This window comes from Clytia hemisphaerica, unplaced genomic scaffold (genome assembly GCF_902728285.1).
Source record: "Clytia hemisphaerica strain Z4C2 unplaced genomic scaffold, Clytia hemisphaerica genome assembly, whole genome shotgun sequence".
NCBI classification, from domain to species: domain Eukaryota; kingdom Metazoa; phylum Cnidaria; class Hydrozoa; order Leptothecata; family Clytiidae; genus Clytia; species Clytia hemisphaerica.
Window position 1 is genome coordinate 402,839 of NW_027104495.1, and position 27,124 is coordinate 429,962.

Here is a 27,124-nt window from a genome sequence, read left to right on the forward strand (position 1 = left end):
CTTAACATTTTGGCCATCGAAGCCTTATGTTCCTATATAGTTTGTTCTTATAAAAAACGTCTATTTTGAGTTATGATACGGATTTTCCTTTATCGATTTAATAATTATTATCAAACTTTCGTTTAAGATCTGAAAAACCTAAAAAAATCACTTTAAAATGAAGAAATTTCCAAAAATGAGCTGTGCCACAATTAAAATACAATGAAAATCCTTTTAAGCTACAAACCAGTAAACAAACATATGTTTTCAACGCTGTTTAAGTAAACTGATCTTTTTCAAACAAGTGATCTCCTAATCTTTTCAACTAACCAACCGTAGCGTCTTATAGTCAATGTTTTAACAACTGAAAAGTTTATACCCAATATGTGTCAAATTCTACTTTTTTTCGTTTTTCATAAGATTTAATAATTTATGTTGAATCCTAAGATCTTTTTAAATTTTATTTCTCGTGTAAGAAAATTTTGAATATTTTGGTGATTTTATTTTGTAATGTAATGTCGGTGTATATTCTATTGGAACTTGCTGGATGAGAAATTTCCTGGTAACCTAATGACAGATGATAACGTGATTTTTGTTTAGAAGATCTCGTCACTTCATCTTAATATCTTTGATATTATGATCGTTCTACAGCAGTGTTTTACTGTTTTGGTCATTCTAAACACAGGTGAGGCCAATTTCTAGATACTAATTTTGAAGGCAGGATTTTGTCTCCAGTGGGAAAATTCCTTAGAATTATAGACCTACTTGGAAATTAACTTTTATTTCACCCCCATTCGAAATTCAATGATTAAAAATTGCGCTTCAAAACTATTGCCACTAAATTGTTTAACCTTGGAACAAAGGAATTTCTATCCCCATTGGTATTTCAATAGGGATTTATATCCCCACTGAAAAAATAAGTTCCACCGGGGCTGTGAGACAGGGGTGTAAAAAAGCTTGCTCTCGTCTTTTTTTTTTAATGGTAGTGGCGAAAAAATCTAATCAAAGAATTGAGAAACTCTTGACCTTTAAAGCTCATTGTGAAATACACGAATTTTATAAGAATGTACTTTATAAGATTATTGGAACTTTAGAATGATGATATTCTTGAGAATTTTACCTGTAAATTGCCAATTGTCCCCTAATACTCAAAGGTTTCTCAAAAATGCCAAAATTTTGCTTGAGGTTAGTATTGCATGTTAGCTAATCTAGGTTCCCAAAAAATTAAGAATATCCAAGATGAAATAGAAAAACATTATTAGTCTTATAAAAAAGGGTGTATCAACGTCCTTCTAAAATGTTTACAAATTTTGCAATCCTTTTTGCTCATTTCAATTTCTGGTTGAGGAAATATTAAGCTACGGCACATTTTAAGATCCTGAATTTTATTGATCAATCTAATTTCGATTTAATCGTAGTTTGTTTAGGAAATGATTTCACTTTAAATGACTATTGCTAACTCATGTTCAAAACAACGCACCAGGTTTATAACGAGGGATAATTATTGTAGCAAACGAGTTTCCTTGAATATCTCTTTAACAAATCTTCAATATCAACATGGTGTTTTTGATTATATTTAAATTTTTTGCTCATAGTATAAGTTTACAATCGGTAGACAACTAATTTCCCCACCTTGATACCAGGTGTGCCTATTTGCCATCAACCTATGCAATACATAACGAACCTATTTAATTCATGATATGCACCATTGCAATGTTTTCCACAGACCCAATAGCTGATTGGTTGAAAGTGACGTATTGACTGATTTTACGTCACTTGCAACCAGTTAGCTATTCATGATGTCCATGATGTGATGTCAGAAGACATTGCAATGGTGCATATCATGAATATCATAATTATTTGGAACGTTCGATCGAACTATAATAATGTTTCGATTTATTCTCCGAAAAGTTTTCTCTAGATTTTTATAGCGAAAAGATTAGTCCAACATATTGTTATTGTTTCAATTTTTTTTCTCCCTTAGTTTTATCACATCCAGCTTTCCGACTCGAATATTCATGGGAAAACGATGATGACAACTCTCACATCACCGAACAAGACCCGAATTTTTACGAAAACAAAAATGAAGGGAAATCACATCAGTTGAATAAGCGAGACGATTTGAATGATGATGCTCGCAGGCTTTATAATGATAAATCTACTGTCGAAGATCCTGCAATGTCAGCTATGCAAGGCAGTATTTTATTGGAACAACGTAACGAACTCGCCGCGCTTAAGGATGACTCGGCGTTTGAAGACTCGGCTTTATCCTCTCTTCAAGAGGATTCTCAGAAAATGGACTCGGATGAACGTAAAGTCGACGATGACCGACGCCGTAAATTCGGAAAACATAAGAAAAAGTTCACAGATAAACCTGTAAAGTCTAAAGATGACGAAGATAATGTAGATCTGAATACTAAGATTCGTCAATTCTCGGAGTCGCTCGGTCCAACGACAAATGAGGATTCTAACGACAATGATAACGACGATGAACGAGACAAACGAAGTCATATTGAACGTGAGGATTTTGATTTGAGCGATGATATGTTGCAGGATTTTGCGACTTCTTCTGTTCCCATCAAAAAGCGTCATAAAAAGTCGTATATTCATCCGGTAAAATCGTCAGAAAGCCCGTCAGAGATTCTTGGTAATATTGCAAAGATTTTTGAAAATGCCAATGATCAAAATGACGCTTTACTAGTTCGTAAAAGAAAAGAAATGTCACGTGATATAATCCCACACCCGCGAGATATTTACTCAACACGTGTTTGGCCAATAGAATCGTCACGTGATAGTATTCCTTCTCCTGATTCGTCGAGAGAGCAAGATGAAAAAGATATCATCCCGAGAGCACCGAGGTTCAACGCCAAGTATGACGTCATAGAACACGACCCTCACATTGATAAGGTACATATTTTCTTCCTTTTTTTTAAATTTACTCTTTCTATCTTCAAAAAGTTTATCTGGTCATTTATTTCAACTGAAAATGAAATACTGTATAAGAATTTGATGATTTTAAATAAATCAGAATTTCAACTTTCATTGTTTTTAAGGCGGCAGTTTTTACGTTCTGTTATCGGTTTCTTTTCGAACTCTGTTTCTTAAATATTCAATTCGTCATTGCAACGAGCTCGTCAAAAGCTCGTTCATGGCATTCGAATTCTAGATTTCGAACGATGTGATCTCGTTTCAATCACGAACTTGGCCGAGCTCGGAATTTCTGTACAGTCTTTAGCGACCGGTTAGAATCATAATCGGAATAAGAACCATAAGAATTTGAGTGTATTTACTTTTCATTTTTATTGTCTCGAATATTCTTGGTACTTTGTGAAAGTACAATTGGCGCCGAAATATATTGGCACTTTTGGGTATTTTAAGGTTTTTCGGAATTTAAAGACCGGGCGAGAATTGCAGTTTCATCGAATCTCTCGATTTGGGAGGGGTTAAGCGGCTTCCAGACTATATTCTCAGTCTTATCCTAAGCTCAGAGTTAAAAATCTACGTTCCAACCGTACTTTAAAGCACTTAAAAATCCCAAATTTTAAATTTGAGGATATGAATTATTGGTATTTTTTTGAAAGTCCATTGAATTTATAATTTGGTTTAAATCAATCATTGATTTTAGAGATGTTGTCCCATTTTCACTCGCGGTCTTCTTGTATCTACAGGGTAGGTCAAATCAATCATTCATTTGAATATAGCGATTTCGTCGTTTTCGGCTTTTCTGATTGATCGTTTTGTTTGGAATTTTTTGTGAAGAGAATGTCTTGATTTTATTTTCAAATAATCATTTTCTACACCAATTTCTATCTCCTTTAAAACTGATTGTGAAAAATTCAACTAGATGAATGAATGAATGATAAATGTCACCTTCTCAGTTCTTCTTTGAGCGCTTACAAAATTTTCTCATACATCAAAAAAAGATTTTTCAAGATATTTTCATGTGCAGAAAAAACTCGCCAGTTGTTGAATAATTTAAGTCTTCCATAGGGTTTTTTTCTTAAACAGAATAAAAAATGAGTTTTGAGTGTTATTTTTGGGGCCCAAAAACAGTATTTTGATGCTTCATAATTCTATTAACTAATTTGGTAGAACTGGTCGTTAAAAGGCATATACCATCTTTCTATACAGCTTTCGTTGGACTGAGAGTCTCAAGAGTTTTACCGTTGGCTCGAGTCTTATTTCAAAAAGACTTCGGTGAAACGTCCTGTTGGAGTATAATTACCACTAATTGAGTAAAATATGCAGTAATTAGTTTGTTCTAATTTTCAATCTGTGGGTTTAAAGTGACAAAAGTGACAAAATAAGTGTACGTAAACGTTAGAGGCGATAGATAGATAAAGAACGCTTACAAACAATGCGTATTGAAATTCTATTGGAAATTCTATGTTTTCCGTCCATCTGCCAAACAGCGATAACGTGTTTTGATTACTCCTATACCCGACCGGACCGTGTTAATGATACGATCCGGTGCCCCTATCCAGCAGATACATGCTACACTAAAAAATCTATGAATGGCTTTCTTTTGAGACGATTTTGCACGTGGGAAGGACATTGTACTGAAAAGAATATATGTGGCGTGAAATCTGAATGCAATCTACATTGCTGCCACAAGGACACGTGTAACCATTCCAACTCGTTGTTGGTAACTCGGAATAACTCGATGTTTATGATTTTAAGGAATTGGTTGATTGTTTTCTGTATTTTAATCTTTTTTATTACATATCTGTAAAGCATTCTTCATTCTTTAACAATGAATCAAATGGATGATAAAGAGTTTTTACTGATTTTTGTATTTCAGAAAATCCCTTATTAAAGTCTATCTCAAGAGTATGTAGACACTTTAGCTTTTGAGCATTTTCTCAACATCCATCCAGTTATGCCATTTTAGAAAATTATACACCGTTGGAAAGGTATTTCCAAGGAGAATAACTTAAAGGATAAAATATTTTAAAAAAATTGAAAAATGAAGAAGAAAAGTGAAGATTTTTTCTACGGGCTCAAATATCGTGATATTAGGCTATTTAGAAAATTTAAGCCTTGCTGATTTCAAATCTGTGTTGTGTGTGTAGAAAAAGAATTACAGCACTGTGAAGTTGGTAATTTTTGCTGTAGTTGGTCATTTTTGGTCCTTTTAGGACTACTTCAAAGGGCTGTAACTTTTTATCCAAGATAGATACGCAAAATCTGAACACAGATTTGAAATCAGCAAGGTTTAAATGTCACGATTTCTGAAATTAATCTTCTTCATTTTTCAATTTTTTAAAAATCTTTGTCCTTTAGATTATTCTCCTTTAAAATATTATTTCCATCGTTGTCTAACTTTTTAACATAGCATGAATTGACGCTGTGAAAAGGTAAAAAAACTAAAGTGTCTACATACTTTTGTGACAGATTTATTAAAGAATGTTTCAATGGTTAGCTTTGTTTTGTAATCTTATTTTAACTGATTTTTTCAAAATGACTCTTGCACGAGACTAGAAAAATTGCTCAGAGCTATTGAATTTGTAGTAGTGGAGAATGTTGTCTTTTAAATAATATCTTTTTTATACTTTTTTCCTTTTTTTGGAGAGGAGGTGGAGGTATCATGGCAAAAATTTATTTTAAGGTTTCAAAATTAACTTCATTTGTTCCCCTTTGCATTTGCAGATCTTGGCGATGAAATCACTCGATCCGGTCTTTGCGAATCCATCTTACCTCATTGATCCTGAAGATCCAAATCCTCAAAACCTAATAAACGATGTTATTGCCGCTAGTAGTGTAAAGCGGAAACGTAATATCCCGCTTGATGAATATGAAACCGAAAGTGAAACTGGTAGTGTAGCGAGCGGAAGCGGCGGATTCACTGCCGACATTGAAATGACTGGCGAACCAGAATATTTGTTTGACAGTAAGGAAAATGCGAGGAATATCAAAGTCAGTCAAGATGAAGATGACTGGATTGTCAGCAGTTCTGATATAGCCAAAGCTGTAAAAGATAACATTGTTCAGAATCAAAAAGCAAAGAAAAAAGAGAAGAAAGAAGAACACAAACATTCGAATAAAAGAGAGAAAGAATTCGATAAGAAAGCTAACAATGGCAAGCAAAATGACCCTGATCAAGATTGGATTGCTGGTTCTGGTGATATTGTAACCAAGAAAACACAAAAACACGTTAAAGCAGGCTCTGAATTTAGTGGTTCTGGTAGCGGGAGTGGATCAGGGGAATATCAATTCGAAGTAAAACCTTACTCTCCGGAGGCTGAAAAACAACAGATCCAACAAAAATCGAAAACGGATAATGAGAGTCTTCGAAGCGAAGAAAAATCTGTACAATCTGTTAAACCAACGACTTCAGTTAGGCAAAATGTTCACAATATGGGCAACCAGACACTTCAGAATATGACAATGTCTCGCGAAGTTGATGCAGGCCCTCACACACTGAATGAATTGGTTGCTCCATTGAAAGAAGCTAATGAAACTGCTAAAAACACTTCAAACGAAATCATCAATCATCTGATGGACAAAGTTGTTCAGAATCCTAATTTACGGAATGATTATCTTTATCAATTAACGCATCAACAGATCCCCATAGGTAAGTTATTTCCCACTCTTTAAAGTTTCATTTACAATCTACCTGTAACTGTAGTGCGAAGTTCATGGGTTTAATCACCGGCCAAGTCAAAGCTATTGAAAGAGGAGCCTTCGAGTCGACTCAGACTGCGGTCGTAACCGTACTTATTTACTTTAAGAAACTATCTTCCTCACTCATTTAAAAATCAGCTAATATTTTTAAAAGACAATTCACTTACTTTAAGAATCTATCTTCCTCACTCATTTAAAAATCAGTTAATATTTTTAAAAGACAATTCACCCTCTTCTAAATCTAAAAATCAGATTTTCAATTTTGAACCATAGTCTGGAAGTAGTTGAGGGTTGACTAGAAAATGAATACGGAACGCGAAAGTTCTGGCTAACCACTCGATATAGATTTCAGGTGAAGATTTATAATTTTCTATTAATATAATGTAATAAAGAGTTGACACAATATCTATGTTTCAAGCTCAGAGTTTCATGGTGCTCAGGCACCAATCATCAGTGAAAATCTTGGTGCCTGAGCACCATGAAACTCTGAGGAAACATGATATTGTGTCAACTATTTATTATAGTAACGCTCTATTAACTTATCGAGCACTCTAAGAGAAGAAGATAAAAACCCTCTACAATAATTTTCTAATAACAGTTTTTCTCAACATTGCCAGGTTTTGTTGGATCCAGTAATGGAGTCGAGCCTATTGGCAACACTCCAACTGATGTTGCTCAACAGAATGCCATAGGTGGATTTGTTGGTACCAGAAATGAAGTTGAATCTATCACCAGTGATGGCGATACAATTACCGGAAATGTTCGTGGAGATATAGAAGGCGAAGATGATAAAGAGGTTTGACTCGTTTTATAGTCTGAATCGCAGACCTCTACAGATATACTTCCTATGTAGAGATAAATCCTGGTACAGATGTAATATTTCCTATATATCTATAAGAACTCTTTTCGCTAGAGAAAGAGCAGAAACCTACTCGTTTTACGATTGATGATTTCGTTTAAGACTTTTCTACTCGAGACTTTTCACATACATTTGATTCTAACTTAAGATAATAAAATTTGCCTCTCCTATTACGTACACCCCTATGTCAGTGTTTGATGAAGTTATTCCCATCAGCTGAGATTAGAATTTCATATAAAAATTCTTACTTAGGATACAAAATCCATATATGTTTCATTATCAAAAAAGTCAAAGGCGATGACTAGCAATTTTTCTCAGATGGGAATTAAAATAGGGATTCGAACTAAAGGTTTTTTTTTCGCATCACGGACAATCTTTTCAGTAAAGAAAATTTTAATACATGAATATGCTAATAACGCTTAAGAAGGTAAAGAAAGAAATTCAAGCTTTTTTAAGTGATAAAACAGAATTTTGACTGATGTTACTTGTCTTTCTTCCTTAGGTCGTAATGATGCCAGTTGAAGTAGATTGCAGCAGTGCTTCTGGAAGTGGAGCAGGCTCTGGATCTGGAAGTGGGTGTAATTATAAACCGATCGTTCCCAAAGCTCAAAAGGAGAAAGACAAGAAGAAAGAGAAGAACGCTGGTAAAGATTCCAAGGAGAAGAAAGGAAAGAAAAAGAAGAAGAAGGGTAAAAAGTCGAAAGGAAAAAAAGGAGGTGGAAGCTCCGGTGGATCCAACTCTGGAGGTGTCAAACCTGGGAACGATGGTAGTGGCAACCAATTGCAGCCACCAGCTCCTCCACAGCAAGTACCCAAAGCACCGAAACAACCACAACCGCCTCCTAATGTATCGAACCCTCCAACTCCAGGGCAATCACAAACTATGGTTCAACCGAAGGGCCCTAAGAATCAACAACCACCACAGATGCCTGCTCCTTCTTCCGGAAAAAGCAAGAATCAAGGATCGTATTTTGGGAAAGATAACTTCCCTAAACCAAATTTTGCTACCCAAATTACCTTTAATCCTAACGATAAAACCTGGAGTGCTGTTCCACAGATTCAACACGTTGGAGCTGTTGACAACAGTACTAAAAAGCATTTGAAATCAACTGGTGGTGAAGCCAAGCATGTTGATATGGTGTATGACCCAAAGGAAAAGATATGGAGCGCAGTAGTCAATAAAGACCAGAAAGAAAGCTTTGTGGGTGACAATGGAAAGAATAGCACTAAGAGATTTGGCCAGCCGAAAGCACATGGAAAACAAGGTGCAGATCTTGTTTACGACTCGAAGACTGGAACATGGGGCGCTGTCTCAAAGGGTAGTCTGAAGCTTAAAAATACCGACGAAGAAAAGAAGAAGTTTAAAGCGAAAAACTTTGAGGAGGGTGGTCAAAGGAAATCGACTGATAAGAAAATTGCTCAAATGGCTTATGATCATAATACCAAAACATGGGGTGCTGTTTCTACACCTACATTTGATGGCAAGGAGGATAAAAACAGTACTAAAAGGCAGGAGAATGGCGAAAGAAAAACTAAAGGAAAACAAGGAGCTCGAATGGAATTTGATGCTAATTCTAAGACATGGGGTGCTGTTTCGGGACCTGTGATCGGAAAGAAAGGAGATAAAAACAACACTAAAAAGCATGAAAAGCCTTTGATAAGGAGCTCAAAGGTTAACAACCCTGTCCAAATGAAATATGATCCAAAATCTGACACATGGGGAGCTGTCCCTGAAAAGCAAGGAAAATCGTCAAAGTATTCAAAGACTAAATCCTCTTCAAAGAATAACTCTCAAATGAAAACGAAAGTTACGATGTTTTCTGAAACCTCCAAAGCTATTGGTCAAACGAAAATTAAACATAACAAGAAGCGTGAAAAACGAGCAGACAGTATATTCTATGATGCTGTAGAAACACGTCAACCGCGAAACTTGAAAGCAAAAAAAACGAAAACATCAAAGCATAAGAAACAACAACACAATCCAAATTTAGGACGGATTGGAAAAGCAAAATCTAGAAGAAAACGTATCAAAATGATCATGATACGAAAACGAAAACATGTACCATTATCTTCGAAGTTGTTTACAGAAAATGATGTTGAAATCCAAGATGGTAGCGGAAGCAGTGAGAGTGAAAGCGGATCTGCTGAGGATGACGCGGACGCCTTAAGCGGTCGCTCGCTCATTGCAATCATACCAACTCAAGAATCTGAAGAGATCAGTGTTGGTAATCAAGATCCGAATTCAGGAATTGTTGAAATGAGCTATGAGAATACAGAGCCTGATTTAGAGTTGACCAAGAAACCTCTTCGTCAAAATAACGGTACCAAGAAGTCTTCATTCAAACTCAACGTGAAAAACTATTTCCCAAAACGATTGATTTTGGAGAATATACGACGACAGAAATCGCATCACAAGAGGGATCATATCGAATCTGGTGATGAGTTGGATTTAGATGAAGATGATTTCATGAACGAGGATGAGAATCTGGATGACCTAGAGGATGATAAAGAGGAAGAACAAACTTCTCAAGGAACTGGTCGATCTGTTATCACCAACACTGATCATAACCATCAGAAGAAGACATCAGAATCTCAACACAAAAGAGACGATTCGTCGGGTAAAACTCAAATGAACAAACAGAACACAGAATTTGACTCTCTAGGTCAGAATCGCCAGAAGATTGCAGAATCTGAAGTACCGAACCAGCAAAAATATTCGGCAAAATCTCCTAACCATCCAAAAGGATTTGCACCAATTAACCAGCTTTATCATGAAAAGTCAGAATCTCAAGAGCCTGAAGATAATGACTTGATGATAATGTCATCGTCCACTAAAAGTCACCCAAACATAATTGAAGACAGTGTCAGATACAGGAATCTAACATGCTGTGAAGAAAGTGCAAAAAATCCACATTTCAAACATAACTGCTGTAGTAAAAGAAGTACTATCGCAAAACGCCAGGATATCAGTTGTTGCAAGAACATAAAGGTGACTTGGGGCGGGATATCCAAAGCCACACCTCCTAATGAGAATAAACAAACATTGAATGCTAACCCTCCTGATATAGCATTAGAAGGAGGTATGGAGGTGTTTCAGTTACCAGCGATCTCATCAGATCTAACATTAACTGCACCAGGGCCTGTCACCTTGACAGATGTTGTTCATTTAGGTGAACAGACAAAAGCAACTAACAAAACAGACGATGTTGTCGAAGATTCCAGCATCAAAACACAGGCACCTCGTCCTACACCATCTTCGGTAACATCTACTACACAATCAATACCAAAGTGGATCGATTTCCGATTAAATCCATCCAAAGGTGTAGCAGTTCAGCCTGTTGTGAGTGAATCTAAGACGAGCAAGGACATCAAAGTTGTTTGGGGTTCTTTATCAATGTCCACTACACCATCACCAAATAAATACGGTGATTCTCAAAGTGCAAGTGGTATGAATGTCCATGGAGCAACTGTCAGCTCTGCAAAACACATGCCAATCAAAGTGACAAGCAACAAAACAACATCTGATGGATCTGATTCAGGAAAATATGGTAATAACCAAGATTATGAGAATAAAGAAAAGAGTCCACCTCCTCACGATAAAGAAGAATCTGATGGACAGAATAAACCTGGTAACAATGGTTCAGACAGACCAGGAGTTTCAACCAATACATCACCATCTCAAGGTAGTAACAGTAATGGAGGCGCTAGTAACTCTCCACCTCAAGGGAGCAATAAAGGATCATCAAGCTCAAGTCAATCAACTGGGCAGAATAAACCAGGAAGCAATACTCCAGATACTAACAGACCCGGAGCATCACCATCAGGAGAAAATAACAACAATGGAGGGGTTGGTAACTCACCATCTAGCTCTGGAGGGAAGCAAGGTTCATCAGCACCATCTGCAAATTCTCCACCACCAGGAAACAGTAAAGGATCCTCAAAACCATCAAGTGTAAATCAATCAAATACTCCTCCTCCATCTAATAAAGTACCTTCTATTGGTGATAACAATAGCAATAAAGGAAATGGAAAACCTAATGATAGCCAAGGACCAAAGTCTGCATCTAATAAGCAATCCAATGCATCACCACCAACTACTAATGGCAATGGCCCCAAATCTGGTTCTAAGCCTGATAAGTCTGGTGGAAGCAGCTCCGGGCCCTCATCCTCTTATCCAAATAAACCAACCCAAGGAATTGGATCTTCTCCATTACCTTCGAAGAATATGAAACAAGGATCTTTAGATTCTTCCAAGAATAACAACAAAGCCGAAAAAGATAACAAAGAAATATCATCTACCGATAAAAACAAGCAAGACGAGAAAGCATCCCGACCAATGCCGATACCAAAAGCTAACAAGGCCGACAAAGAGAAATCTGAATCGTCTCTCCCTTCTACACTGAAGACAGAAAACAAAGCACCATCATCGAAACCCACTTTTCAGTCTTCAAAAGATAAGAACAAAGAAAAACTACAAAGCAACCCGGGCAAAGTAATTCCAACATCAGGTCAAAGTGGTAAGAATCTTCCTAAACATCCTTCCCAATCGAATACAAATAATCAAGGCTCGAATCTACCCAAAGCATCTTCTAACAGCAACAAAGATAAATCTAATGACAAAGAAAACAGTTTGCAGAATCCAAGTCAATCACCAAGCGTCACTGATACACAACAAAGCAACAACGGCAACAACGGTAACCTTAAAAACACGTCCAAAGGCAAGAAGATTCGTGATTCTGATAAAGTAACTCAATCTTCGATGAAGACAGCTTCTCCCACATCTCGTCCAAAAACAACTGGATCATCAGGTCTGAACAGCAAACAAAATAGTGGCTCAGCATCCTCCAATACGGATAATGAAGAAGATGAAGACATTGAAGATGCAATTACCAACGCTGCAACAAAGACACCAACACCTGCTCCACAACAAACAAATCCTTGGGCGACCACTACAAGAACGGTTGCCACAACTACTACAACACTACAAACGAACACTACACCTACAACAACTTCAAGACCAACAACAGCTCGTATGACCACAAAGAATCCACAAGATTCAATACCATTCACACATCCGAACAATGTGGAAACTGAGAAGCAACCACAAAGTGGAAAGTCTCAAAACAACAAACCAACCAAAGTTTCTGGTAACCAAACAGCAAACAAGAATGGCAAAGCATCCCCAACCAAAAAACCTTTTAGTACCTCTAAACCAAGTAATAAAGTATCGTCGACATCCAAAGCTCAACAAGAGGAAAGTCAATCAAGTTCAAACCAAATTAATCAAAACAACTGTTGCAGCCCTGGGCAAAGCAGCCCTGGTCAAGGAAATTGCTGTCAGAATGGTAATACTGATTCAAATGACAATGACCACGGTAAAAACAACGCTGGTCAAGGGAAAATTGGTCAAAATGCAGGTCAAGGGATTTCTGGTCCAGGCAATAATGATCAAAACTCTGGGCTTGACAATACCGGCAATACTCCGGAAAGTACAAGTCAAGGAAAAACAGGTCAAGGTAATGCTGGACAAAACAATGCAAGTCAAGGGATTTCTGGTCCAGGCAATGGTGATCAAAACTCTGGGCATGACAATGCCGGCAATACTCCGGAAAGTACAAGTCAAGGAAAAACAGGTCAAGGTAATTCTGGACAAGACAATGCAAGTCAAGGGATTTCTGGTCCAGGGAATGATGATCAAAACTCTGGCCAAAATGCAGGACAAGGAAATACTGATAATACCTCTGATAATGCTAATCAATCAAATACTGGGCAAAGTAATGCAGGACAAGGCAGCGCAGGTCAAGGAATATCTGGTCCTGGCGATGCTGATCAAAACAACTCAGGTCAGAATACAGGACAGAACAGTGCTGGTAATACCTCTGGTCAAACAAGTACAGGACAAACCAATACAGACCAGCCAAATGCAGGTCAAGGGGTCGCTGGTCCCGGAGTACCCGACGACCAAGAAATCCAAGATCAAGAAACATCAAAGAACAAGAATGGACCTACTGGTTCTCCTACAATTGTTTACACAAAGACAAGCTACAAGATTATCTGTCTACCAATTAATTGGCCTTGTGCAAATGATCAGAAACTGACCACCGCTGCACCTACATATCTCCAATCATCAGATATGTCTAAACAATCTGATAATTCAACATCGAAGCCAGTTCCTGTCCCTGTGCCAGGTTATCCAGAAGAATCAGAGAATCAAACAGTCGTGGCACAGCCAGTACTGCCCTTAGTACCGGTTACTGGAGATTGCAATGGTTGCATCCAAGCTACCGGTGGCTGTCCTCCTGGCTGCGTCCAGCAACAACCTCCATTCCTATCGCCACCTTCTAGCTGCGTCCCTGGATTCCCATGTCCGATTGAAGATGTCAATATAGTCAATCCTTATGAGTCTACACCAGCTCCAATGCCCGGGTTACCACAGAAGTTAAACGTATGGGCAATCGAGACAGTTGAAACTCACGTTAAGGAATCTTCCAGTAATGTTACTTTAGAAAAACCAGATTCAAGTACAACCTCGTCAACAAATGGTGTACCAGGACCGGATTCTGATGAACCATTGACGCAAAGAATGGATACGAACAGTCAACCAACTGTTTCACAATCAACTTCGAAGCTGCCAACACCAAATGCTGCCAACAAACCTACTAACACTTTCAGCGTCAAAGGTCCAACCATCCAACAAACAAGTGCAAACATAAATTACCAAGACCTTCTTTATGCACCAACAAAGATTTCAAACACAGAAGTCACACCTGTAACAACGAGTACTCCTTTACTCTATAATAACCAATACAAACTTAATATCCAAGGTCAATCAGGCTCAGAATCACCAACGAATGCCCCAACGACCACTAATCGGCCATTGAATTCCACAACCACGACTTCATCACCAGGATCTCATGGTGGTGTTGAAGGTCCAACATATCCTCAAACTAACAGGCATGCTGAATATCAATCAGATTCATCAAATTCACCGGAGCCAACGTCACTATTGAGTGATCATGATGGTGTCCAAGGTCCTACATATCCACAAAGTGCAAACCGTTTTGAATCTCAAGAAGAATCACAACGACCTACTCCGATGAATCCTACAAATTCACCAACGACTCCTCAAACAACAAAAACTACAATAACACTTTTAAATGCTCAAATGAATGCTGTTTACGAAAGTTCTAATGACCAAAGACTCCAATATCAATCACCAACTATGAATCAAACACCATCGCCAACTCAGAAAGGTGCTACCAACGCCAAAACATCGACCACTCCTCGGATGGTTGATAATCAAAACCCAGTTGATGGAGCCGGTAATTCGTATTACAATTCTGACCATTCACCAACGTCAAACCAAACTCCACCTCCAACTCCAAACACTGCAACCAGCATCAGAAACACAACCACGCCAACACCATTGGAAGATCAAACGGTAACACAGAATCCTACCGAAGGTGTCAGTTCTTTTGACCAATCATCAAGCACAACTTCCACAACTCTTTTTCCACCAATTATTAAAGCAGAAGACAATGCCGAATATAACCCATATGATCAACCGGAATATGTATCAAACCCTACTACACCTCCAGCAACAACCAAATCCAAAACAACAAACGTAAAAACAACGACATCGCCAACTCAAAAAAACAATCAGAATTTCAATCCAAGTGAAGACATCAGCAAACCTTCGTACGAGCCGTATAAATCTCCTACCAAGACTTCAGAATCAACAACGACTATTTTCCCTCCAATCATTAAGCAACAAAACAGCAACTCGCAATACAATCCATATAACCAACCACAAGATGTTCAATTGAATCCTACTGCACCTCCAGTAACTACTCCATCTAAAACAACAAACTCAAAGACATCAACAGTCTCCGGTGATGATGTGAAAGATGATCAAAATCAAGATAGTAGCTCTTTCGACCAACCAGCAAGGACAACATCTACAACCGTCTTTCCACCAATTATTAAAGCAGAAAGCAACAATGCTGAATACAGTCCATACGACCAACCAGAACCTCAGCAAGTGAGCACTACTTCTACGACTCTATTTCCTCCGGTAATTATGGCAAGTGACAATGCAGAATACGACACCCATGACCAACCAGAATCTTCCCAATTCAGTACCACTTCAACAACTCTTTTCCCTCCAGTCATAAAACAAGAAAACAATAATGTGCTCTACAATGCTTACGATTCAGATCTGAACCCCACACCACCAGGAACAACTCAATCAAAAGTAACTTCCTCCAGAAACACAACTACTCCAGCACCGACTGATAACCAGGCAACAACACTAAGTGTAGATGGAGCTTTGAAACAATATAAAGAACTTTTAAAATCAGCTGGGTATAATATAGACAGCTACCTATCTGGTGCCCCTACGACCACCCAACCACCAACAACTAAGCTCTCTACCACCAAAGGTACTATTAGGATTGAAGCTAAAGAAGATGGTCTGATGCCTGGAGGCATGCAACCGCCTTATTTCAGTAACCAGGATCAGCCACCTACCACGCCCTCTATATCCACCACACCCACCACTACTCTGGTAACCACGCCCAACCCATACTTACCTACGACAAATCAAGCATCAACAATCAACCCGTATCTACCAAACAATCAAGACCAAACCAACCAAAATGTTGGACAATCCAATGGAAATGGCTACAACCAAAACTTCGCAACCAATCAAAACCAGACTTGTAGGTTTTCTTTTCTTTTCGTTATATTCTTCATTTTTTTAATAAGAACAATTTCATAAAAACGCGAGTCTGAAAACTGGTCAAGACCTAAGAACAAATTAAGAAAAATTCTGAGTCTCAGATTTCAGAAAAATTAAAAAACTACTAAATTTAGCAGATTTTAAACCCATTTTTAACACATTTTTACATTTTTAAGTATAAAGAAACTAAGAGTGTTAAGAGCATCGTAAGAACATTTATGCCTTAAAATTTCAAAATAAATTAAGAACAGCCCAGCCTGATCCAAAACTTACTGGTTCTTATATAAAAAAGCTTTTGTTAAGTTTTATTTCATCTTTACGATTTCCACTTTCCTAGCAACAACACCTTCACCGACGGAAGCCAATCCTCTTCCACCTCAACTGTATAATAATGCGCAACAAGGTGCACCCACTACGCCGCAAGCCACCACTGTCACACCCAAAACTGCAACTGACGATAATGTGCTCAAGGTTCTTCTCAGTGATACATTGGAAAAACAAAAGAATGGGTAGGACTTCGTTTGAAAGTATTTACTTTATAAATATTTTTTGAATTTACACATCTTTTAAAGCAACTACTAATATTCTCAAACACTCACAGCCAGCACGTTACGTTTTTTGAACGCTCGTCAAACACGTTACACCAGCCGGGCTACTCTCAAATCCATACTTTCGTTTTGATCTAATCAGGCTTTCATTTTAACTTTTCCAGCATACAAATTTCTTGAAAAATCTGGAAACTTTCAACTTTTATTTTTAAATCCAAAACCATGGCATAAATGCTTATAACTTAAATAGTTAAACAATGGTTTGATACTTTTGGAAAACTATTTTTATACTCTTTCAAAAAGCATCCCGTTTGTGACCTTTTAAATCAAGTGGTCAGGAGTTATAACCTTAAGTCTGGGCCTTGGTAAATTGAATTAGAACGCGTATACACGTCACTCGGATTTGAAAGGTTGAGCATCATTTTAATTCTTTAAAAATGATTGTTAACATTTGTTACACCATAGATCTGAGAATGCAACAGACAAGCAAACCGTTCTTAACACTGATGAATATCTACAATCACTGGCAATTACTGAACCTACCACTACACCACATCCAGGTGCAGAGTTCGATCCAAATGATCCTATTCATTACGAGATTGCCAATGAGATGAACAATCAGAACAACAAAGATAACCAATCATTATCATATGGGTTGCTTCCAATACCACCACCGGTGGACAAAACCAACGATTCTGTATCTCAACCATCCAATTACCATGACTTGGAGAATCCTGGTAATGACAAAACCAGACCATCACTTGATCCTACTAGTGATTTGAAAGAGGTTTCTCCTACTGGAAAGAACAAGGATGAGAGAAAACCTACCCCTGTCTCAGTCACATCTACTCAATTTAAGCAACGCATGAAATCAGCTAAATTCTCAGAACCGATCACCTCTTATCAAAAGCCTGAAGAATCACAACAAATGAACCAAAGTGAACTAGTACAACAACCGCAACAGGAAATGCAAGAATATTCAGGCTTCCCAAGTTATGAGAAATTTCTACAACACTTTTATGAGAGTTTTCAAAGCACGCCATCCCCTTCTACCCAACCACATTCAACACCAAAGCCATCAACACCAAAGCCTTCAACACCAAAGCCTTCAACACCAAAGCCTTCAACACCAATGACATCGACACTTCAACAGATGGATTATGGAATTGAAGGTCCAGGAAAAGAAGGTTCAGACGATTCTGAAGATGAGAATCCACCAGTAGATATCTTCAGTACAACTGTGGCTTTACCAAAAACAACTCCAGTACCTACACAGCAATATCAAAATTCAAATCTTGTGTCAACTATCTCCACACTTCTTCCGACAGAAGCTTTAAAAGTGGTTGAAAATGATAGACCAATCAACGAGATTGACCAATCTGCAGTATTACAAGATACAAAGGTAGAACCAAGTGTTGATCAACCCAGTGATGCAAATACCGAATATGCAGGATATAATTCATATGACGATTACTTGAAAGATTATTACAAAAAGATGAGTACATTGTTGAAAAATGTCACCAGCGCTACAAAAATACTACTGAATGCCACTAACAACGAGCCAGAACATAAAACACATAAAAGCAAATCTAAGGATGAATCTGTCGAAGAAGAATCACCATTCAATCCATATTTACCAACAGAGCAACCAGCATCTCAATCTACACCAATGACACCTGTTGCACAAAACATGGCTGAAGGTTTACCAGTACCTGGACCTGAAGAAACCACAGATGAAGATGGTAGTGAAGGATCACCAACTAATGATGATTTGGAAACCTCCAAGACCAAAGAAAAAGATGAATCAAATTCAGCCGAGAACCCACAACAATCTGGTACAGGATCGGTTTCCAAAGGTCAAGAATCAACATTAGATTCTGCTATCAAACCACAGGAAAATGCTGAGGATTCATCAAAACAACTAGATTCGACTACACCAGGGTCTAATTCAGGCAAACAGCAAGAACCTACACCCAACAAACAAGACACCAACAATAATATTACCTCCATTCTTTCAGAGATGAACAACTTTGATTTCAATATAGGATCTGTTAATCCAACTTCAACCACTCCTTTACCAACTGTTGCCAATGTTAAGGAATCGCTCGAATACGGTACATCGTATCGTTCCTCGACCAATGATGTTGATGCGACGACAGATATAGTTAACCCTACAACCACTTCCACTACAACTTCGGCGGCACTCCAGACTACCCAAGATACCATTGGAAATCAAGACCAAAGCCAATCTAAAGGTCAAGGCCAGGATAAAAATACACTAGCACCATCGGATCAACCTGAAGGCTCTGTATGGGGATTCTCTTCGTATACAGAATACATGAAACATTACATGGATAAAATAAGAGATTTCTATAATGGTAACACCACCCAAAGCTCTGGTAATATTGATAACACATCTATAAATCAGCCGACTCAAGATCCAACACAACCTACAACCTTGCCAACTTCAACAACTACTACCTCAACTGTAGCTCCAGCAGACTTTTCCGTTGATTCTTCGGATGACAACGCTTTAGAGTCTGAATATGAAGGGGGATTCCAACCAAGCTCTGAGGAAACAACGACTCAACTATCAGCTGAGGAAACCAAACCCACAAACAGACCTTTAACTCAAAAGCCAACCACAAAAAAACTAACCAGAGTCACCACGAACATACCAGCAACAACTAAACCACTCACAACTCAACAATCATTCACCTTGGATCGCCAAAAACCTGATGCAACAAAACCTTACACTATTGTCACAACCACACCTCAACCCACAACCCGAAACACTGATGCCACAACTCAACCAGAAGGCTTACAAACTCAAACAGCAAAAACTGAAGATACAAACACCCCAACACAAGAGAATTCCTCTGGGACTATCGTAACGCAGCCAGTGACTTCCCCAACAGGAAGCCCAGTGACTACCAATGGTCCAACAACAAAAGCAGTGACTACCAATAGCCCAACAACCAAATCAGTGACTACCAATGGTCCAACAACCAAAGCAGTGAATACCAATAGCCCAACAACAAAAGCAGCTACTACCAATAGCCCAACTACTAGAGCAAATACAACACCACAATCAACCACTCCAGCTTGGATGGAAATTGAGATCTTACCAAAAACAGACAGTAATGGTCAGGATCCGTCGGAGAATCCAACTCAATCGTCAACTTCAACCACCACACAGACAGAATCAAACACTGAAATCTCAACCACCACAGCTCCATCAACAACTGCATCGCAAGGAGAATCAGAATCTAATTCAAATCCAACAGAATCATCCTCTGATTCTTCTACATTCAAAACCAATAAACCAGTTTCTAGTGATGGTACAAACTCACCATCTTCATTGATGACCAACCCAATCACCAGACCAAATGATGTCACTACAAGAACCAATACTTCACCGACGTCTCGAGCAACAGAATCAAGCACCGAAGAAACAATCACTCAATCTTCAATGAAAGTAACATCACCAAATGCTCAAACTACACCAGCTACCAAAGCAGAGACAACGTCTTCATCAAAACTTCAAACAACACAAGCATCTCCAACAACTGGTCAACCAACACAGGCCCAAAATACACAACCATCTTCCACAAAGTCACCAACAAACCCAGCAACAACTCAGCCCCCAACATCAGCAAATAATGCCACAACAACAGCTACCATCACCACAACGGTGGCTCCAGAATCTCTTTATTCCTCGTCCAGCGAAGATGCATTTTCCATCACTGAATCAACCTCCACCACAACCACAACACAATCCCCAACATCTATTGAATCTTCCACACTTGCTCCACATGAAGATGCTGTCTTTATCACTGACTCTACAACAACGACCTCTTCGCCAACAACGATGTCAAATCAAGATAGCATCGAATATGTTCCAGAGCCAGTCACCACTCCATCTCCTGCAATGATGATTCAAGAAACACCCAATAATGCAGTATCTAATAACTCTGGCAGTTATCCAATACTAAATACGCCTCAACCAGTCAGTCAAGATCAATACTCGACTTCCGTTTACGGTTTTTCAACATACGAAGAGTACTTGAAAGATTATTACCAAAAAATTAATGATCCAAATCAACCACCTTTTATAGATTCTATCTTAACCATAAATGAGCCGAACTCAACTCAAACTCCAAAGATGCCAAATCCAACTCAAGCACCAGAGGTGACTGAAATTTCACAATCTAGATTTTCAAGTTATGAGGAATATCTTCATGATTATTACCAGAAGGTCAACGATGAAAATCAACCGCCTTTTGCTGACAGCGTCATCAAGATCCCGATAACGGCTCAACCAGGTGCTCCTACCGAAGAAATAACACAATCTGGAGTCTCCAGCTACGAGGATTACTTGAAAGACTACTACGCCAAAGTTGCCGATCAAAACCAGCCACATTTTGTAGATAGTGTTTTAAAGCTTCAAACGACACCTAAACCAGCCACACAGAATAAAGAAAGTTCAGCTCAAACTGAGGAAATAACTCAATCTGGAGTTTCGTCATACGAGGAATATCTAAAGGATTATTACGAGAAAGCGGTTGATAAGAATCAACCACCATTTATTGACCGAGTTATAACTGTGGCAACTCCATCACCAACTCCCTCCCAAGTCTTCAATAACAAAGTCACCGTACTTGAGGTGGATGAGGACGAAGAAATTTCACAATCAGGATATTCAAGTTATGATGCATACTTGAAAGACTATTATGAGAATATTGGTGATCAAAAGAAACACCCTTTCGTTGATACTGTCTTAACTCCAACACAACTACCTCAATATTCACCGGAAAAAGAAAGTGTCACTACACCAACAAAAGATGAGTCTTCAACAACTGTTTCACCAACAAATCAAGAATTTGTCACAACACCAGCTACTCCATTGGTCGCTGTTAACCCTGAGCAATCTTTCGAAGTTGTTGGAGCTCAACCACCTGCCCCAATAGGTAAATAAAGTTTCATCTTTTGTCTTTGTTTTTTATTTATTTATTTTTTTGCAACAATTGTGACAACAACAAAATGAATAGATATCATGTCATTGTCTCTAGCTTTTCCAAAACATAACCGTTTCGTCATAAATCAAGATCAGCCTTTTAAATATTAAATTTTCTAATTTTCTAACAACAATATTTTTCACAGAAAACAATGTTGCTCCATCACCGACGACCACTCCAATCCCTTTCATCATGTCTGAACTTCTACCAACACAATCTTCCCAAGGTAAGCAAACGCCTCCCCCAATTTAAAATAATATTCGACATTTTTAACAACAATGTGTATTTTTGCATTATATTCATCTTCAGACAAAATACAAAAGTAAATACAAGTCAATACAGTTAAGTTTACTTTGATTCATTCATGTTTATTGGCTTTTTGCGTTTCTTTGTTTTTAAAAATCTCCTTTTTATGTATTGCCCTAAACTACCCAGTTCAGTGTACTGGGTTTCAAAGTTGACCTATTGATCTAAGTGCAGGTACTCTTAGGTTCCAAATAAACGGGAGGTTCGAATAAACAGGGGGGGTTGGAAAATTTTCAAGAATTTTATAAACGGGAGGGACGTAATTACCGGGGGGTTGTAAATTGGAAATTGTACTTCTGAAAACCCAAAAATAAGGTAAATATAGGCTAAAATCAGGCTATTTAGAGCAAAATAAGACGCCGTCTCTTTGACAGCTGAATATTCATAAAAATTAATAAACGGGGGGATCCTAATAGGGTCCGTGGGGCTGAAAAATGTTCGAAAAATTAGCAAACGGGGAGGGGGTTATTTGGAACTTAAGAGTAATCAATAAAGTAAGAGTTTTTGTGTTTCCGTTTCAGAATCAAAGCCAGAAATTTCAACGTCGGAAATCCCAATAGAAGCAAAACTGGATGACGATTTATCTCTTTTCAAAGAACCGAAAGTCATCACAACTGTTGCACCGAATCTTCAATATCCGGTTGCTGGTCCACAGGATGCTTACCAACAAAACCAAGAATCTTCACCAGAGATGTCTGAACCAGGTCTCACCATAACCTATCAACCATCTCCAACTTCTTCGACGACCACAACAACTCCTCAACCTGGACCAAGCACTATTGAAAATTTCCCAAATTACAATATCTCCAAACAGAATTTCAACGTTTGGGATCGATATCAGCCTCAATATCCAGAGTTCAACCACCAACAACAACAAGCACCAGTTGATCCAAATCAACCAGAAACACAACCAAGTGAGGATGACTTTGATCAACAAGTTCTACCTATTGAAACGTTACCAGGTTTCGTTCCTCCAACACCTCCAGTAACCACACAATCACCAAAGGATTCCACACAAGATTCCAAAGACAAGGAGGTCACAGCTGCATCTTTACTCACCAAATTAGTTGGTCAACCACCTGCATCTCAACAAGATCAAAACAAGGGTTCTACTGAAGCTGTTAGCTCTGTTGTTGATGCACTTAACTCCATCTCTGGACCAACAGTTGGAGAAGAAGTTTTGAATACGTCATTATCAACAAATATTCCAACTTCTACTGAAGAGCAGGCAGCTAAAACTTCAGTCGAGGAAACAGCTCCAGTTGCAATTCAACCGACTCCTCTTGAAAGTCAGCCATCACAAGAATCTCAACCAAGTGTACAATCGTTTGCTCCTGTATCTACTAGTGAAACAACACTGTCCAGTGATTTCAATTATTTAGCTTCAGTTGACATGCCAGACGGAGCTCAGACTTCCCAAGGTATGCCAACAGTTGAGAATCAAGAGATTGCGCAAGTGGAAGCCAAGGCTGAAGTCGTTCAGCCAGAAAATCAAACTTCAACCCAAGAAAACTCACCGGTACCTGTGAACAAGGAACCACCTATCATCAGCTCTCAAACGAGCTCTCAAGCAGAAGAGAATCAGTCCCAACCACTAGAGAGTGCCAACCCCACTCAAGAAAATGCCCAGTCGCCAGCACAAAAAGTACAATTCCAAAACACTGCTACAGAAATCCCTGTTGGTAACAAAGGAACTGTCCTCCAAGAATCATCAACGGTTGAAAACTCTCTACTAGATACACAAAGCTCTACACCGTCTCTAAATACACAAACAACTACAACTAGTGATCAAGCTGTTTTATCCAATACTGGAGGTCAACAAAATGCAGGAGATTCTTCAAATACTACAACTAATGATCAACAAGATGCTGGACCTTCAGTAACAATCGCTCCACAGGTAGAATCGACGCCAGCGGCTACATCTGTCATTACTGAACAACAATCACAAGAAGGTTCCTCAAATAACCAAGATCCCATTGCCAGAGATGGTCAAATAACTCCACCATCAGAAGAATCAAGCCAGATCCAACAACCTGCTACTTCAGCATCAAGTATATCCAATATCACACCAGAACCATTCATACAAGATACGTATCCTACTCCGGATTCGAATTCTCTGGTCAAAGATAATATAGAAAGAGAATCTGTCAGTGAAGCACCAATCGAATCAATCCCAGAAGACAACAAAGCATCACTGGAGTCACCACCTTCATATTTCCAATCACAAACAGAACCTAATCAAGCGTTTTCCCAAGTGATATCAGAATCAGACTCCTCTTCCGTAAGCAATAACCAACAAGTAACAGCTTCAGAAGCTAGTGAGCTGATAGATCCAGAAACAAATGATTCATCCAACACTGGATCGATGGAAAATATCACAATCTCTGGTGAGCCTTCAAAGAAAATGTCATTAAGCCAGCTTATCATGCCGACAACATTTAGCGCAGACACATCGCAAATCGAAAGTACTTTAGCCAAGCATTCAGCAAACAGTGACTCGTCACCTGAGCTTCCAACGGATTATTTTGTAGATACCACAAGTGGTAATAACTTTGAAAAACCAACCGAGCGCAGTGGGAATAACAATGTTTTAATGGAACGCGCTAGTTACGATCATCCGACACCGAAACAAGAAAACATAGAAAGCAAACGAAATTTTATTCCTAAAGCGAACACAGATGCGGCAGCTTTCAACGGTGGTTTTAGTAAAACTCCAGGAGGAGAATCAAGTTATCTAACCGTTTATAAAAAGCCGAACTTTTTAGATTTACACGCTCTAAGTGATGGTGTAAATTGGCGAGAAATTTTGAATCCGGAGTATGTGATTAATCCGAGATCTTTAAATCGGAATGTAGCACGTGATCAGATCCCAGGACTTCATTCCAATGAGGAATTAATGAATAAGAAATTTAAAGAACCGTATATCAACTTTATTAAGAAATCATATTTTCCCAAAGTAAAACAAGATATTTTAGAAAGAAATGATTTAGAGATTTTACCTCCATCTAATGATGAACCAGATTTTCGTCGAAGACGTTGATTCGATTTGAGTGAATGAATAAATGAATGAATGGATCGAAGAAAGAATGGATAAAGTATTTAAAGGAAGAGATTCTTATTGGCTGAACCTCAGATTTTCATATTGTCGAGAATGATTCATCATATCTTTGTGTGGACTCGAGTACGCTAACCAAGTCTTTCAGAATCTGACTTCTTGACAAACCACAAAGGATCTAGATAAGTTTTTAATGAATTGTAATAGTTATATGTTTTCTATAGATAGTATATAAATGGAATTAGATATTTTAATTTCTAGAAGTTATATTTTTGTAATGCATTTTAGTAGATTGAAAATAAAGAAATAAAAAGAAAATGATAAATTAAAACTGAAAAAAAATAACTTTTCAATCACTTTAATAAAAAAATGCAACATTATTTGAAAACTTTTTTTGAAATCCAAAATTTCAAACTGGCATCAAACTTGTAACTTGGGAGTTAGACAATAACACTCTTTCAAAAAGCGTCATGGTCATACACGTTTTTTTTTAATAAGGAACACGTTTATAAGGAACTCGGGGCTGAAAATGGTCCAAAAAATAAGGAATTGTTTAGTAACTGCTCAGGCTGAGAATAATAAAACTAGTTTTAAGGAATTCAATTTTTGCGAATCCAAACTTAGCAGCTATGTAAATAAGGAACTCGATAAGGAACTTTGAGGCTTAAATTCTCTGTAAAAATAAGGAACTCCAGGGTCAGAGCAATGTTAAGGTTCCTTATACAAAAAAAACGTACCCTTTTAAACCAAGTGGTCAGGATTTATGTTATAAGTCTCTGGGACTCGGTTTATCGGCTGATTGTTAACGTATCGGACGGAGGATCGAGACAAAAATACCATTAAATGCTAGAAATTTCTGATTGATTGTTAACATATATACACATCAATCGGGTTGGATGGATTAAAAATGGCAAATTGATATGAGTTTTTGATTTTTGCAGAGTCAGATGACAAATCAAACATTGCACATATTATTTATTTCAATTCCTCCATGTCTGGAACCTTGGTTCATTTATGGCTCTATGAATAATCAAGGAATCCCCCTTTTGACCTAATGATGATGCCCGAATTTATCGTTACAGAAATGATTTCGTTACCAAACTACTTCTATTCCACCTTCTTACATCCCTGTATCACAGTCCCACTGGAGATGTGGAAGTCCCGGGGTTGGAAAACAAAGACTTATTAGGCTTTTAGTAGGCAAAAAAGTGCCATAAAAGTTGCATTTTAATCAAAGTTATGAAGTTTTACAGATTTTCTTTTTTGTCAAGAATTTTTCGTGAGCATAAACTTTCGCGAGTTTTTAAAGACATTTACTTTCGCGAAAAGGACCAAAGTTCGTGAAAATCGCGAAAGTTTCTGCTCGCAAAAGTTTGTACACCTAAAGTAAGCTACCTCGCAGGTGTGGATTGGTGCGTTTTTTCAGACTTTCCAAAGTGCCGAAATAAGAGAAAGTGTAAATACAAGGTTGTGAAAAGGTAAAAATTAGCAATTAAACTATATAGACAAAAATGTTCAACAAAATGCACCTTGAGAAAGATTGTCCTGAATTTGCTGAAATTCAGGTGAAATTTCTCTGCACTAGTAAATTTCTTTAAAGTTTTTAAAAGTGAAAAAGGAATTGAAGGTTTGTATTTCTTTCATGCACCTTTGATGAGTAGGTATTTCTTTAACGAAATTAGAGATTTTTGGAAAATTATGAATAAGTAATGTTGCAATTTTGTAAACTTGTATGTGCAGAATTAGCTCCAGCCAAAAATGCACCTTTTTAATAAAAACATCCGTAATGTCATCCAAAACGTGTGCTCATTTTCATTTGTCCAGCATTTATATCTATTTTCCAAAGAAATTGGGTATTTTAGATTTCCCAAAGCCTTAAAATATTCTTAACTTGATTTTGGCCCTCGAAGCGTTATGTTCTTATATAGTTTGTTCTTATAAAAAGACGTGAAAGTCCCCTCCAGGTATTCTTATTCAATCACACAATACCTTTAG

The 27,124-nt window shown here is 37.9% G+C and overlaps 1 protein-coding gene across 1 annotated transcript; it reads left to right on the forward strand.

Annotated features, from left to right (window-relative positions):
* Positions 1–370: 370 nt before the first annotated feature.
* Positions 371–25,424, forward strand: LOC136821657 (mucin-17-like). Its single transcript, XM_067077866.1, has 9 exons — positions 371–664; positions 1,964–2,886; positions 5,629–6,553; positions 7,221–7,399; positions 7,965–16,182; positions 16,540–16,711; positions 17,216–21,720; positions 21,914–21,994; positions 22,596–25,424. Exons 1-9 carry the CDS (start codon positions 616–618, stop codon positions 25,112–25,114), a joined length of 17,571 nt encoding a protein of 5,856 aa, XP_066933967.1. The 5' UTR covers positions 371–615; the 3' UTR covers positions 25,115–25,424.
* Positions 25,425–27,124: the final 1,700 nt, after the last annotated feature.

Coding starts and splice junctions, on each gene's coding strand:
- LOC136821657 (XM_067077866.1), top strand. CDS start 616: ATGATCGTTCTACAGCAGTGTTTTACTGTTTTGGTCATTCTAAACACA. Junction 16,183..16,539: donor AACCAATCAAAACCAGACTT/GTAGGTTTTCTT, acceptor CCACTTTCCTAG/CAACAACACCTTCACCGACG. Junction 21,995..22,595: donor ACCAACACAATCTTCCCAAG/GTAAGCAAACGC, acceptor TTTCCGTTTCAG/AATCAAAGCCAGAAATTTCA.